The sequence below is a fragment of the Leptinotarsa decemlineata genome, unplaced genomic scaffold (assembly GCF_025532065.1).
Source record: "Leptinotarsa decemlineata unplaced genomic scaffold, Ldec_3_MD MMD2_tig00000251_RagTag_RagTag, whole genome shotgun sequence".
Classification (NCBI taxonomy): domain Eukaryota; kingdom Metazoa; phylum Arthropoda; class Insecta; order Coleoptera; family Chrysomelidae; genus Leptinotarsa; species Leptinotarsa decemlineata.
Window position 1 is genome coordinate 2000717 of NW_027412547.1, and position 16667 is coordinate 2017383.

Below are 16667 nucleotides of genomic sequence, written 5' to 3' on the forward strand. Positions count from 1 at the left end.
TGTTCGCACTACCCCGACATTGTGATAATATACAGTAATTTTTTTTGAAATATTTTGAAGCTTTTTGTATTATAGTTTACCACCCATTTACATAGACAAGTCTGTTTCACCTTTGGCTGAGTGGTTCTTTAATTTATCCAGGGAATGTTTCAATCGAAATTGTAGTAGTTTCGTTCTGTCGCATCATACTTTAAAGCTTAGAGCTTCAACCTCATTTTTAAAGAACAATATTATGGCTAGGAGAGGGCTAGAAAGGACAGCTTAAATGGGTCTAGCCTTACCATTCGCATTTGGTCGACCTAGACTCAGCACTTTGACAGGGACCTTTTCTTCTAACTGAAGATTTAGAGTCATACCTCATCGATAACAATCTCTTAGTGCAATACCACTGGTGTTCCGCAAGGTTCTGTACTGAGTTTTCTGTTATTTATAATTTTCAATGATATTATTTGGATATAAACTCTAAAATCCATCTCTATGCACATGATTGTAAGATATTTGGTCAGATATTATCACTGAATGATTAGATCAACATGAAGATTATATTGACATGATATCAACATGATAAATACCAGTTTTTTAGCAAACCTATTTCCCCTACATATAACAATGTGAAACATATTTAGACTCAAGCCATATTGTATGTACTAGCCGTAAAACTCTTGTTTTATTTTTGAAAATTCTAAATGGTTGGGAAAAAATAAAACACACTTAATTTTTTTCAATGTGCTAGTGGGATCAAAATTTGAATATGGAATTCTAATTATAAGGCACGCATCAATCAATTAAAAAAATATATTATATTTAAAAAAACACTTTTTTGAAAAAATTTCACAGAACAGTTTAAAAAAACGCATTACGTTTTATATGAAAAGTTTTCCTGAACTCATAGCGTTTGCGAGCTCCCAAACGAAAAGCGCCGGTCCTTGGGAGAAAATAATTATGACAAACTTTGAATTTTTATTTTCTGCAAAAAATTATATTCTTCTGAAGAATGCAATGCTAACAATACTGAAATCTATCATCTACTAGTACTATGTTGCTGTATCGCTGCTGTTCCAGAATCAGAATCAACGAATCAACGACGCGTTATAGAACAGTACTTTCAAAAAATTGTTCTACAGCGTCATCCAGTGGCGAGTTGCAGAAAAATTGATAGCCTAAAAACCTTCTCTATGAAAAATTACTTATACATGTCAAGTTTCATCCCGATCGGTTTAGCGATGTAGAAGTTTATCACTTACCAACCAAACAACCAACCAACCAACATCCATTTCTATATAAATGAATAAGTCAGTAAATAAAACAAAATATACCTCCAGAGTCTTGGAAATTATTCAAATAATGAAAATTATATTGAAATCGTATTATTGCAAAAATAGATCAAAAAACATAAACAAAAATCAGTAACCATGTTTTCTATATCCAGTTGCGTGCCCTCCATAACCCCCTCCCGGGCCTCCACCAGCACCACCTCCGTAGCCGCCGCCCCTTGATCCTCCTCCAAATCCTATATCGCCACCAGGACCTCCAAAAGCGCCATGCCCTCCACTGCTCCCTGGTCCTACACCAAAACTGCCTTCAGGATATCCACCACCATGTCCTCCGCTACCACATAATCCAGGACCACAACCTACTCCTGAGCCATGCCTGTGACCTCCGCTACCTCCTGAGCCAGGACCAAAGCCTCCTCCAAAGCCACCTCCTCCCCCTTGTCCACCTCCAAAGCCTCCTCCTGAACCATGTCCAGTAGAACTTCCTCGGGGTCCGAATCCACCTCCCGATGAACCTCCTTGTCCTAACCTCCCTCCTGAGCCATCTCCGAAATCACCACCTCCTCCGTGGCCTCCACCCCCTCTTCCATAGCCTCCTCTGTCTTCTCCATATCCATAGGGGGTGCCTAGAGCGCAGGATAGGCAGACAGCCAGAGCGACGATCTGGAAAGAATTACAATTTGTGGACTTGCTTGGGAGGGATTATAGAATTATAGAGAAAACTACAGAAGGTGTCGGCCCCAAAGCTGAGCAACCAAATCAACTCACAGCAGCGCCAAAATTATGGAAAACAAACCAATTGGAGAGGTCAAAATTGTTTCGTAGGCAATTTAATTTAATTATTCGTGCTCTATCTTTTCAAAAACATGGGATATCGATCTGAAGAGAGATTGAAGAGTCAATTGTTTCGAACACCGTTGGAAATTGAGTCGATTCGAAAATTTGGAAAGATGTTTTTCCGGTTTTTTTCTGGAAAATGTCAGTGCCATGAAAGTAAAACGACATCCAATTTTATTGATACACACAACATCACGAGTCTTGGACCCGACAGTTATTTTGTAATTTATTTTATTTGGAAAGAAAATAAGAAATTTGATGTATTTGTATTATATTTTTTCGCGAAATTACACTTTCAAAAAGTTTAAACGAAAGCAAAGACAACATAAGAAAAAAATTAATTTAAATTATATATTAATTTATATCATGGACTCACAAAACATTTGTTCGTCCTAACTAAACATCAGTCAGTAGTCAGTGTAACTACTGACCTCTGTTTCTCAACGAAATTGAAACAATTAAATCATTTGATCTTCTCTTGAGTAATATTGTTCCATTCCTCTACTGCTGCTGCAATAAACTCTTCTGCATTTTGGAGTGGGTGAATATAGTTGTGAACTCATCATCGTTTATTTACACAAAAGAAAAACAGCAACCATAATAAGGCTATACATTTTGCAAATAAACATTGGGAAACCCACAGAAGCAACAGGTGTTGCTTGTGCGTGGTGTAAATAAATTTTTATAACTTCCGATACTAAAATTAATAATGAGTATAAGGTTAACAAAAACTTTGTAGACGTGTAAGTAGATATAAAATTAATCATATGTGGTATAAATAAAATATATTAAAATAACCATTATAACAATCATAAGAACATCCGAGACTTTTATATATAAAATGAATCACATGTATAAGAAAAATCATTCGAATCACAAAACAATTGGACACGTGTAAGGATGAAATAGATCACATGGGAGGTGTAAATAAAATTTCTTACAAGTTGGAAATTGTCTTGCGAGAGCGTAACGGTGAGTAATTTTTTTTTATTTGAATAGAACATTTCAAATGGCATCATCAAATATTTGACCAATTTTCTCACGAGGTTGGCTTCTAATTAATTTATCGACCGCTTTTTTCAGATGTGAAAATGATTCTAGGGAATGTATGCTATCTGGTAGGGAGTTGAATACAGTTGGTCCCAGAAAATTATAGGACCTCTGACCTACATTCTTGGATGCATATGGTATAATATATTTATTTTTGTGACGTGTGATATACACATGGCTCGGCCGACTTAGTTTTCTCTTTTCCTTGAATTGATTTAGCACAAGTGTCTTATAAAATAATTGTCTTAGGTCGAACATCCCAGATTCCTCATACAACTTGTCACTACTATAGCGGAGAGACTTGTTCAACATTAGTTTTAAGAATTTCCTCTGTATTACGTTTAATGGATACAGGTAAGTTTTGGATACTCCTCCCCATCCTATTAGGCAGTATGTCAAATGACTTTGTACCAGACTATAATAAACTATTTTTTTTTGTTTCAGATCCAATCTGTTGTTAAGTTGGCGGAACTTATAAAGAATAGTTCTTAATTTTTTCACCAAATAATTTATATGGAAGTTCCATCTCAAATGAGAATCTATTAAAACTCCTAAGTATTTTATATTTGTCGTTGAAGATATTCTGAATGTATTTTGAATAGTTATGAATTGATATTGTGGCAAGGAAGATTTATAATTACAGAAAGGTAAGAAAAATGTCTTGTTGAAATTTAAGGAAAGTTGTTTGTAATCAAACCAATCTTTAATCATTTCCAGGTCTTTTTCTGCTTGTTCTTTGACCTCAAGCCAGGTTTCCCCAGAGTAGAAAACCGCAGTGTCATCTGCAAAACTAGTTATTCCACCTGAAGATCCTATAGAAAATAATTGGTTCACATATATACAGAATAGTACTGGACCTAAAACCGTTCCTTGTGGTACTCCATATTCAATTTTCCTTTCAGTACTTTTTATATTTTGAACTGCTCTTGAAACAAAATCACACATGGTTTTGATAGGGTTCTAATCCGGTAAGTTAGGTGGCCTTTCTTGCCGGGTAACTTGTCCTTGTTCCAGCACCTTTCGAACCATTCTTGTTCGATGTGGCCGGGTGTTATCATCCGTGAAAATGAAATTCTCACCTAATTCGTTTCGTAATGAATAAACAATGAGCCTGATAACATTTTCAATATAAACTCGACTTGTCATGTTGTCACGTATGTAGGAATGAATGGCGTTCAGCGATGGAACATGATGCCCCCCAATTACAGGGTAATTGTAGTGTCCAGCACCATGCAAAACAGCAATTATTGTCCTGTCAAAAGCAGAAATTTCACGCCCTGGCTTTATTTCGACAGAAACGTATCAATTTACGGTGCTAAATATTCAGTAGAACTGTCCAATGTTACAAAAAAATCGTGGCAAATACGAAGATGGTTAAATTGAGGCAAAGTCGCGCATTCACCTGACTAACAATATGCCGTTGAGAAAGTTCTGAAATTCCGAGTACATCCGGAGATATCCGGAAAAGACAAAAATTTCGAAAAATAGTTTTTATTTTTTTCTGGCTTTATTTTTCGAAGAATTCGAAATAAATTGCACTTCCACATTGCCACTTTTTCCCTGCAACATAATAATAGATGCATAAAATAGATTTCTCAACAAATAACAATAATTAACTAAAATGTAAAAACAAAAGTAAATCACAGCAAATGATCAAATTGCTGGCCTTATTCATGACAACAAAACTGTGCCCTTCTTCGAATATTATTCACTGCACTCCTCCTCAATCTTCCGCACTCTCTAACTATGCTATGTTGAAGGTCCTCAATATTTTGATATTCCCTCTGACCATAAACTCTATTTTTCAGTGTACCCCATAAGAATGTATCCATAACACTCAAGTCTGGAGACCTTGCTGGCTACCTCACCGGCCTATTATTCCCTATCAATTTATCTTTCAGTCATGTAATTAGATACTCGTCTGGTAGTGTGCGGTGGAGCACCATCATGTTGAAACCAGCTGTTGTTATAGTTAGCCAAAGGTAGATCATCCAAATAGTGAATATTACTGGAGTTTCTTTCCCAACACCAAATCGTTATTTTTAACACCTCGACACGTGTTCCGATCACCAAGTGATCATCTTCAAGAGGAAGATTAAACTGGAAACTAACGCGAAGCTAACGCTATTTATGCTATATAGGTATACCATTAAGGTAAACCATACAGGTGTACCACCCATACAGGTATACCACCCTAAATTAATTTTACAAAAGTCCAAAAGACAAAGTCGAGAATTCGGAAAAGTCTGGAATTTACAAAATTGAATATAAGGACTGCGATGCAAAATATTATGGACAGACAAAAAGATCTATTAAAGTAAGATATAATTAAGGAATACATAGCACACATAAAATATGGAAGACCTGAAAAATCAGCAGTCGCCCATCATATTTTGCAACAAAACCATTCCATAGACTTCAGTTCATTAAAATTAGTTAGACAAGTTAACAACAACAGGCAACTAGATGCCTATGAGAGTGTGGAAATAAGTAAACACAATAATATTATGAATAACGATGACGGACCTATACCAAAGAGCATACTATATAGCTTGTTAAAATAATATTGTTGGGTTTACTGATTACTACATAAGGACACATTGCAAAAATAAATTTAGATCGGCAATATTGTGAAATTAATTTTTATATAGCTGAAAATTGTTTTATTTACAGCTATAACATTAAAACATATATTGTAAAATAATAGAAAAAGAAAAATTCTAAAATTAATTTAGGGTGGTATACCTGTATGGGCGGTACACCTGTATGGTTTACCTTAATGGTACATTAAGAGCGGTCCATATCAGAAATACGTGACGGTCTGAGGTTGCTCATCGTTTCGGGGTTCAACTCAGTACACCTAGAACTTCATTGTTTGGGAATTCTTGCATTTGGAGAACTGCGTTTATGTAGAATAAACTTTCTGAGAACGTTTTTCCAAATGAATTCAATCTCCAGCGATTCAAATTCAACGTGAATTTGAATAATAGATCGTTTCAAGGATTTTTCTGTAGAGCTTGTGTTCTGTCCTCATTAATGTCCCTAATAGCGGAGACCAAACGAATAATTATTTGAAATTTGTGTTCTGCTGAATCTAAATGTGTAATAGGTCACAAAATGTATATAATTTAATCACAACTTAAAAATAGAATATATTATTTTCATAGAATGTTTGTAGGTACTTCTGTATAGCATCTAAGAGTACTCAAAATAGTTGAGCCAAAAAACTATAAAATGACGAAAATTCGTTCAAACATTTGTCAAACGGCAACAAATTGATCATTACTTGAATTTTGGAGCAGAAGAATGACAATTGTGAATAACACAGTTGTTGAAAAAAACACTTACGAGTATTTTAGCCACCATACTTTTCAACTAAGACGAAATTGTGAGTACTGCAAAATTAGTTTACGAACTTGTTATATATTACAGGATTTCCTATAGTTGATAACCTCATTAATAGTTCAAACATGTTTCATAGTGCAAAGATTAATCTCCATAGGGGTCAAAAAAATTATTATTTATATTTCAATCAGGTCATCTTTGAATAATAATTTGAATAATTTAAAAATCATGTACTCCACGCGTATATAGACATCCATGCATTTGGTGGATAGATTGGAAATGTACCCAAATCTATAAAGTATTGCAATAGTTAATACAGTTTCAAACATTTTTTCTGTAAATGAAGGGGCTTGAATTCATGGTTGAACTCATGTCCCTCTGTGATTAAATGAGTTTTATTTTTCTTTTCTGGAAACTATTTTGTGTTCCTTGATGTGTGCTTTGAACGTTCTTTCAGTTTGACCTATATAAAACATTGGACATGACCACATGATAATTTATACACTCCCGATTTTTCTGAAACTGAACTTTTATCTTTGTTATTCTTAATGTACGTGCCTGAGTTGTTGTTGGTTTTGAAATCAATATTTACACCTTTGTTGTGCAGAAAATCTGAAATATTTGTAGTGGGTTGGCCTAAGTAGGTTAAGGTTCTATAACTTTTATCCTTTTTTCTTCGAATTGGGTAAACTTTCTTATATACTATCGTAATTATTGTTTTTGGCTATTTGTTTTATCAATACCACTTTTCAATGTCACTCGCTTCATCATCATATCTGGTCAGATCAGCGTCCAGAAGAGTCGTTTAGAGAAGAAGTGTACTTCAGGGCGATTCCTTCAGTCCCCTTCTTTTCTGCATCTCACTATTGCCGTTATCCATTACGCTCACAAATATTCGAGGGTATAACTGTGGTATCTCCAGAAACTATAGGCATAAGATCACCCAATTTATTTTATATGGATGCTCTTAAATTTTTTGCCTCTAGTGGAAGAGTACACGTATGTTATCGGTATGAAATTCGGGATAGACAAATGTGCAACGGTCCATCTCAAAAAAGGACAATGCGGGTACTACGGAAAGAATGTGCAGCTCATAAATAGAAGCTTTCTGCACTATCTGGATGTCGGAGAGACTTATACTTGCCTCGGGGTGGAACAACGTCACTCACAAGAGGTGCCAGCAGTAAAGAACGCTGTCCGCCATTGGTATCAGCACAAACTCCGACAGATCTTGCCGTTCCAATCTTACTCTACTCATTTGGAGTAGTGAAGTGGACTTGGAAGGAGACCATAGAAGTTTGCATTCTAATTCGTCCACGTTTGTACTTCTCCCGACAACAGGGAGGCCGTGGACTTTTGACTTTGGAGTGCCTATATGACAGAATGGTTACTGTATGGAGCCTTTAAAGTCAATAGGAGGACCATGCATAGAGGATTATCCTCTGCCCAAGCAGATGCCCAAGCAGATGATGAACTCAATTCAGTTCATTTTTTGTTGACACATTGAGTTTCGTGGTGGCCGTGATAACGTTCGTCCACAAAGAAGATACGCGGATGTCATGTGCTATCGCGGCGCTTTTATATATGTTGTGATTGTCTATGTGAAAGTCATTATTACATAAATTTTATGTGCAAGTTTAGTCAAAAATGTTTAGTTTATTCACGCCGGTATCCAGGCCGGGTGGTTCGGATAACCACGTAAAGGGGGCCATGTATGTGAATTCAAAAACCCAAAGGTCTTCCGAAGAGAAGGCGACCCAATAAATATATATGAGGAAAAAATCGAAAATTCTCCTGAACAGGAGGCAACAAAAAAAGTTATATTGTTTTCATCAAAAAAAAATCAGTTCGACAAAAAATGGGTGGCAGCATTGCTTCGAGCAAGACCGCTGCGCCCCCCCCCGACGAAGCATCTGTCAAATTGACGTCAATGGACGATTCCAGTACCCCTATTGTCACTATAAAATTTTCGGGTTCAAATCGGCTGACATTTTCTAGGCCTTTTTTGGAATGAATCAAAGTCGGAACAGATAGAATTTTTAATTTTATAGATACCATATAACACCTACAGAACACACTATCAAAACGTAACTACTCGGCAAAAACAAACTGAACACTGAAATGCTGATTGTGACAACAGGTAAACATATATAGGTGACAGGTTTCAAACAATTGAACAACCTGAATATTAAAATTCCCTAGGAATTTTTATTTTTGTTCATATCGACTTCAATACTTCGCTTCAAATATTCGGGAACATCCAGGAATCTATAAAATTACAAATTATATCTATTCCGACTTTGAATTATTCCAAAAAAAGGCCTAGAAAATGTCAGTCGATTCAGACCCGAAAATTGTATAGTGGCAACACTGAATACGGGTACTGGAATCGTCCATTTGATAGAAGGAGCCTGGACAAATGCGCCTGAGTGGGAAGCAACGTCCATTAATTTACAGAGAGAGAGAGAGAGTTGACACATGACAGAAAAACATTGAAATTTTGTTAACGTCAAGTTTGTGAATAATTATGAATTATATAGATAAGATTCAAGAAATGATTATGATTTTTCTCCAAACACTCTAGCCTATTATGAAACATCACAATAATTGAAAACTAATTCCGTTTCGAGTAACTTTAAATAGAGGTAAGGTATTTGTTTGACTCCCAAATTCCAAGAATTTCAACAATGTCGACAATCACGTCAATAACCTTACTCTTTAAATAATTGAGTAGTCTAATGATTTTTATCAATTTTCATGACTAGTTTGTAGGTTGAAGTTGACATAACCTGCATTGCACTCAGCAGATGATTTGCAACTTGACAACTATTTGACAAAATCAGAAGTACTTCACATTATTCTCAATTTACAATCTGTTCTTCATTCATTAAATTCAAAACAATGTTTAAACTGTCTACTTCAATAAACTAGGAAGATATCCCCTTCATAAGATTTTTCTTGAGTCAAAGTTCAAAGCTGGTAATTGTTTTAAAGAATCACTTTTTCAACAAGGAACTGATATGTGTTTTTCTATTTACAGAACAATGGCTGGGTGTTCCCATTTAGCATTAGCAGAAAACATTCCTATATCTACTTTACTGGCTTCTAAAGAGGTAAGTGTGAAACAGCTAGATAATAATAATAACAAGCACAACAGTACAACAGTTTGGAAATGGATTATCTTTCACAATTGAAGCGGAACTTCACCTACCTATTTTTTATCTCATTTAATTATTTGTTACATATTTTAGAAACGATAAGGAGAGTTATTATCATTTTCATTAAAGTAGCGCCGTATGTAATAACACTGGTAGGTGTTTATTGAAAAAACATTTGGAAATTTCAAAACACTAATCTCCAAACACTGAAGAATTTTTGAATTGAAGAAAAATAATGAAACCTATGCTTACCATCTGTTAGAGAACAACCACAACTTCAACATAAACTATAATGTACTGCATACAGAAAATAAAGAACAAAAATTAAACCTGCGGGAATCCCTGGATATTAATGTGAACAATGAAATTTCCTGTTGGACGACTAACAAGAAGTTGATCTCTCACGACTCTTGAGTTTATTTTCATGAGAAATTTCCCAAAATCAGTTGAATCATTAATAACAGTAATTTTTACCTGATCTGTATCTGTTGCATACTTATTCTCAAAAACTGCCTGTTCATCAATCAGTAATATCTATTTATTAAAGTTGGTAATTCATAAAAATTGCATTGTAAATTACTATAAAGTTCCAATTCAACTGATAAAACTACTGTTGTAGTATTGAAGCACGTATTGAAAATGAAGTATTTATTGTAAAGGTTTGAAATTATCATCAAGAAAAATAAAATAATATTAATTGATCAAATAGGAATCCCTTATGTACAAATATATACTGGATTATTGGCTATTTTATACATATATAATCCACATCATACACCCATGTTAACATTTGGTTCAACAGGTACATCAGTGTTATTAAAATTAAATTTAAATTTGAAAATTATAACATAGGAGTAAAAACATCACAGAAAAAAACTTGATTAATAAAAGTAATGAATGTACGAAAATAGGCTGATGATTTTATCAATAAAAATCATTTTTAATTCTCCATATTGAAGTAAAAGATGAAGTAACAGTTAAAGTTTGTTGTATGAATCAGCCATCAGTTTAAAAAAAACTACATTGTATCTAATATTATGAACCAAATTTTTTGTAAAGAGACGCCCGAAGAAACCATTGTATGGCAAAACACGTGCGTTTTTGTAAAACTGTTTAGTGGAAATCTCACCATGTACCATGAACTTTCATTGATATATTACGTACATATATATACAATCACTTATACCTGATTCTTCTACAATATTCACAAATTGTTTCCTATTTTTTAAATGATTTTGAAACCAATCATGCATCCTCTCTTCGATTTCTGTATTATTGAAAATTGAATTCAAATTTTGAAATTAAGCGTATCAAATGCCTTCTTGAATCAAGAGATACCCAAATTTGTAAGTCACTTCAAAAGCCGCCAATTCTGTGATAGAGAACTGTATAAAAATTAAATTGATTGTAAGTAATTACCTATCTCACATTCATATTTTTTTCAACAATTTTTTTCTGTTATCTAGACCTTCCATTATTTCTGCAATTTTTTCCTTAGTTACAGTTGTTTGACAATTCTCTTGATCTGATTTTATTTATTTCAGTTGATTTGTTCTGATTGCAACTGTCGTGGACCTAATCTGTGGATATGTCTATACAAAAACTGCCTTAGGATTGGTTGTGGGGAGAAATCTAGCGACCATAGCACTACACACAATGTGGTAAGTTTGAGAAAACCAGAAGAAAAAAAAAAACAACCAATCTGCTTAAGCGCCTCAAGGATTTTCCTGTAGAGCTTGTGTTCTGTCCTTAAAAAAAATATATATACCTTAGTGTCGAAAGATAATATATCCTATTGACAAATTCATTTATAAATTTAAAAGTAAAAATATAAAATACATTTCTTGAAGTATGTAAAAATTTTAAAGAAATAATCTAAAAATACCACTAAGACACTTATGACAGTTGGGTTGAAAATTGTGATAAAAAGTAGTCTTATAAATCTATACCACGTAGAGTATATCTAAGAGTGCTCTGAGAGATGTGAAAAAAATCAATATTGGTCTCATTGACATTTGATGGAATTCTGGACAAAGGAGAATGTTTTCCATAATTACATCTATGAAAGTCTAGGCTGAAATTTTGGTTGTTTCGTGTCCTGCTCGGTGGAACATGCAGATTGACTTGATAGAGAAGAGTTACGTAATTAATTATGTTGTTCAACAATTTATGTAGAAATATTATGTCTGTGTATGCCCATCTTGCACTGACTTTGAGCAATCCAATAGTAGAGTGAATTTCAAAAAGCAAATTACTTCTAACTGGCATGTTCATTTTGTAGGCAACATATCTAAGAACTTTATTCTGAACTTTCTAAGTTGGAGACCAGATACAAGTGCAATACTCAATCACTGATCTAACCAATGCAAAGTAAAGTATTTTAATGGAAAAAATGTTGGTAAAATCTTTTGTTGATCTGCATATGAATCATAACATTTTCATCACTTTGTTAGATATGTGTTCATACTGTAAATGAAAGTTCATCTTGTCATCCATACTAACACCCAGATCTCCAAAAGATTGTACAACTTCTTCCCTGCAATACTATAACCAGCTTTATAAAGGTTTAATGACTTTGAAAAGGAAATACTTCTACATTTTGCCACATTGACATCCATATAATTCATCTTACACCAATCAGAAAAAGATTTAAGATCCATTTGAATTTTCGCACAATCCTTCAACGGATCTATTGCTCTAAAAAAATTTAGATCGTCTGTAAACATCATTATTTCACAGTGTGTAATTTTTTCTTTGATATCATTTACAAAGATATTAAAGACCAAAGGTCCCAAGTGACATTCTTGAGGTACTCCTGAGGTAACATATCTCGTGAGAGATGAATCCTTTAATTTTTACAAATTGTGATCTATCACAAAGATAACTTGAGAACCAGTTCAGCAAACTCCCAAAAAAGCCAATGAGGAATGTTCCTCAATTTGGGTTATTACAGCAAATGCAAGTTTGAACAAAATAAAGTTGAGTTTAATTCATGAGTTTTTCAAATTCACTTCGAAAAGTATTCAAATTGATGTTTCAAATGTTGGGTTTTATTTTTTAAAGGGATTTGTTTCTAATTCACATATTGGCAACAGCCCCTATATCAAGTTGAAATAATTTATACGTACCTAGATATTCTACTTTAAAAAAAGGAAAATTATCTTTACAATCAACAATTGAGGCAAAATATAAATTATAGTTCAATACCACCTCCACAAGCCACATAAACAACAGCGTTTTGTTATTTATTTATATAGAGGAAGATAGGTTAGGTGCACAAAATGTCATATGTCACAGAATGTCTCGGAACATAAGTAAACAGAACAGCATGCCTCTGAAATATGTCATCTTTGTTTGTCTCATACAGGTAACAAATTCATTGTCCTTTATTAGCTATAACCGATGTTGCCAAATGGTGAAATAGAAACGAATCCCTTCAAATGTTGAATGCATTATTTCATTCCTCTTTTTTAAGTATTTAAATAATTTTTTAAAGAAAAAGGTTGAAATGATAAGTTTAAAATGCGTTGTTTTAGAGCTCTTTTATGAAAACTACTTGATTTTCGTCAGGAGGAACATTCCCCATTGCCTTTAATTTTTCACAAAGAACTTTATGGTTCATGATATCAAATGCTTTTGAAAAATCTGTGTAAATTACGTCCACTTCTTGTTTATTTTCCAGAGCATTCAAATTATACTGGGTGTACAACAGTAGGTTAGTGTTGGTATATTCACCTTCACTAAATCTGTGCTGTTCGTTGATAATCACTTGTTTTAAAGGAATCTTTATGTTAACACAAACGATGTGTATATCCATGAGTTATATCATTAGTGCCGTATACTAGACAAAAGTGTGACAAGTGTTTCTTACTTGTACTTCTATAGGAACGCTACATATTTACTGTTTCAGAAATACCCTATGCATTGTGTCCACATGAACTTGTCGACTAGAAGAATATGGTGTCACGAGTGCAAGAGAGAAGTCTTCATGGAGTCGGCACCTTATAATGATAGCGATCAAGAAACGGAAAGCTGTACCGCAAGGTCTAGAGATTCTGGCCATGGGAGTTACAGTACTCTACGAACCAACACGCCAGAGAGAGGTTAGTTTTGGTTTCACTTGTGTGGATCAATCTGAGTGTTATCAAGTTTAGTATGATTTGTACATTTGTTTGGTCAGATCAGAAAGTAGATTTTTGGCATAAATCTATTGAAAACAGTTTTTCTTGACCAAAACAAAAATACTGTTCATTTTGCTTACCAAAGTAGCGGTCACCGCAGATGACTGGAAATAAAATAAAACTGAAAAATTTGGAAGTACCAGAGAAACTTTGTAAACATATTAATTATGTTTTATTTTTTCCTATATGTTCACAGGTCATTCTTTCGAACCTACTGTCGGACTGAACGTCGGCATGAGCGGCGACGCTTCCGACTCCAGCGACGGAGAAGACTACCACAGCTACCACCAGGAGAAACCTTGTGGCCTCGTCGGGCTGCAGAACATCGGCAACACTTGCTACATGAACGCAGCCTTACAGGCTCTCAGCAATACTGAACCGCTGACGAAGTTCTTCCTAGAATGCGCATACACAGTTCACATGCTGTCGGAAGGAAAGAAACCGGGCTTGAGCAGGACTTATCAAGCTCTGATGAGGGATATCTGGGTGAAGAAAGTCAACCAGGGATACGTGACGCCGTCAGGTAAGTTCTTATCCATGTCCTTATTTGTTTTACTCTAGACGTAAATCGGCGCAGTAGGTAGGATGCGATATTTTTTTGTGGAATATTCGCGCTAATAATGGATGTTTCGTGAAGAAAGTCGGTCGGGGCTACGTGACACTGTCAGGTAAGTGTATATCGTGGTTCTCGACTATTTTGTATTATAAGCGGAAATTGGCTCAATCGGTAGGATAAGATAATATTTGTAGCCTATTTGCATTGATCAGGGATATCTTGGTGAAAAAAAAATCTTCTCAAACTTCCATCTCAATCTATTGTCAATATCTTACAAAATTCCATTGAACAATTGCAATTTTAAAGAAATCACAAACATCATGTTTGTTGCAACAATATTTAACGCAACTTACACCATATTTTCAACAGGTAAAACATTAGTAATGGTAATATGTTGATTTAAAAACTCTCATTTGAAGTGATTTTATATTTGAAATTTTTATGAAAAAGCTAAATAAATTAATAAAGAATATTTATTTAACATAATTCACAATGTACTTGAAATACCCAGAAAATTATGTGATCCATACTTTTGTCCTCGTCTGGTTTTACTGTATTTGGAAAATGGGCGCAGTCGGTAGGATAAAATAATTTTGTGATGTATTTTTAGGTATCCTGCAAGGCATCCGCAACGTTCATGTCATGTTTCGTGGCTTCCAACAACATGACACGCAGGAGTTTCTGCGCAACTTCATGGATCAGCTGCATGAAGAGCTGAAACAGGTAGCACCGCCGGAGCCATGTTCTGCCATCGACGCCGACACCTTCAGCCTAGCAATGGAGGAACCAACAGCGTTCAATTCCAACTATGATTCCAGTGAAGGAGAATATGAAACCTGCGATTCTGGGGTGAGCGAAAGATCGAGTCTTAGCGATGACACTGAGAGGCCGGCGAGCGGGGCCAAACGGAGGTTGAGCAGATGCGGCAGCCCGAATCGCAAGCAGAGGCCGAGGGTGCAGAGCTCGTGCGTTATTGGTTAGAATTTTTTCTATTATTCTTCTTCTTTTCTTCATTTTGGCGTATTCCCTTCGGGAAGTTGGCCAGGCGAGTTTCTAGTGGAAAGCTGGTTGTATACTACTTTCCTGTCAATCACTACTTATTTATGTTATTTCTTTTCCTACTATTACTAAATCAATTTTCCACTATATTTAGGAGTTAAACACCAATATATGTGAAACCAACCAAAAATGTTGTCTCGGGCTGTAGCACTCTTGTGTAAGAGATAAGATCTTGGGGTTATTCTCACAAGCTGGTTTTATTAGGGCTTTTATATTGGTTGGGTCGAGACCTTTCTAATAAAAGTATTGTACCACATAACAATGACCAGTTTTCTATATTTTCACAAATTCACCAAAAACTTTTGCTATTGATGGCTGCCAGACAAATACTAAGCAACGCAGCGTCTTCAAACTTGAGACATATGCAATATAGATTGTATACTTTCTAATTCAGTGATATTTTTCAAACAACTACTGCCATCTCTATGTTAGGATGGATACTCCTGGGACTACCCTTGTATCTAGACAATTTTTGAACATTCACTTATAATTTGTATGATGTTTCATTTTATGTGTTATGTTCTTTCTCAAAAACTTTCCTTCCTAAAGAATATTAATTAAAAATTCCATAATATTTGAAAGTTGGAAGATATTCAATCATCTACGAGTTGAAATAAAAAGTAGTATTATAGACTCAAAAACATTCAGAAAACGTGTAAAGGAACTTTTACTTATGAAAGCATATTATACCCTGGAAGAATATCTTGAAGACATATCTTGAGTACCTGAAAGTTTGCGGTTAAATAGACAGATTTATTTTATTTATACATGTGAAACAATTCTTAACAACTTTGTATAATTTTATGTTCTGTCTACATGTAAGCGCTAGACCCTGTATTGTTCCATTTTATTACACGCTTTATATTAGCTTCACCTGCATGTATGTTTGTTTGTTTGTAACTCTCAAGCTCGGGATCTGTATTTGACAGAATTATCGACATTATTGCTTGATCTATTCGCGGGCAGATGGCGCTGTACGTAATCTCTTTGACAAATCGATATTATTGCTTGATCCATTCGCGGGCAGATGGCGCTGTACGTAACTCCTTGATATATCTTCATTATTGCTTGATCTATTCGCGGGCAGATGGCGCTGTACGTAACTCCTTGATATAATTCGAACTCACTTCGTTTAAAAAAGTATTTTTTTATTAACACGCTCGCCTGCTGCCATTTTTTTGACCCTCCTTTAAATCAAAACACTGAA

At 34.7% G+C, this 16667-nt stretch overlaps 2 protein-coding genes across 3 annotated transcripts in view; one reads left to right on the forward strand and one right to left on the reverse strand.

Annotated features, from left to right (window-relative positions):
* Positions 1 to 1313: 1313 nt before the first annotated feature.
* Positions 1314 to 6643, reverse strand: LOC111512098 (uncharacterized). Its single transcript, XM_023168193.2, has 2 exons — positions 6510 to 6643; positions 1314 to 1937 (listed from the first exon to the last, which is right to left on the reverse strand). The coding sequence occupies exons 1-2, from the start codon at positions 6525 to 6527 to the stop codon at positions 1404 to 1406; spliced, it is 552 nt and encodes a 183-aa protein (XP_023023961.2). The 5' UTR covers positions 6528 to 6643; the 3' UTR covers positions 1314 to 1403.
* A 2338-nt stretch (positions 6644 to 8981) lies between these two features.
* The window catches only part of Usp20-33 (Ubiquitin specific protease 20/33), a 30410-nt gene continuing 22724 nt past the window's right edge, over positions 8982 to 16667 (forward strand). Inside the window, exons 1-6 of one of the 2 annotated variants that reach the window (XM_074173489.1) lie at positions 8982 to 9151; positions 9547 to 9619; positions 11209 to 11325; positions 13575 to 13767; positions 14042 to 14368; positions 15012 to 15377. In XM_074173489.1, the coding sequence (XP_074029590.1) occupies positions 9551 to 9619; positions 11209 to 11325; positions 13575 to 13767; positions 14042 to 14368; positions 15012 to 15377 (1072 nt within the window). In that variant the 5' untranslated portion in view covers positions 8982 to 9151; positions 9547 to 9550. Of the gene's footprint in view, positions 9152 to 9275; positions 9486 to 9546; positions 9620 to 11208; positions 11326 to 13574; positions 13768 to 14041; positions 14369 to 15011; positions 15378 to 16667 lie in introns of those variants that run through there. The other variant, XM_074173490.1, reaches the window with a different exon arrangement.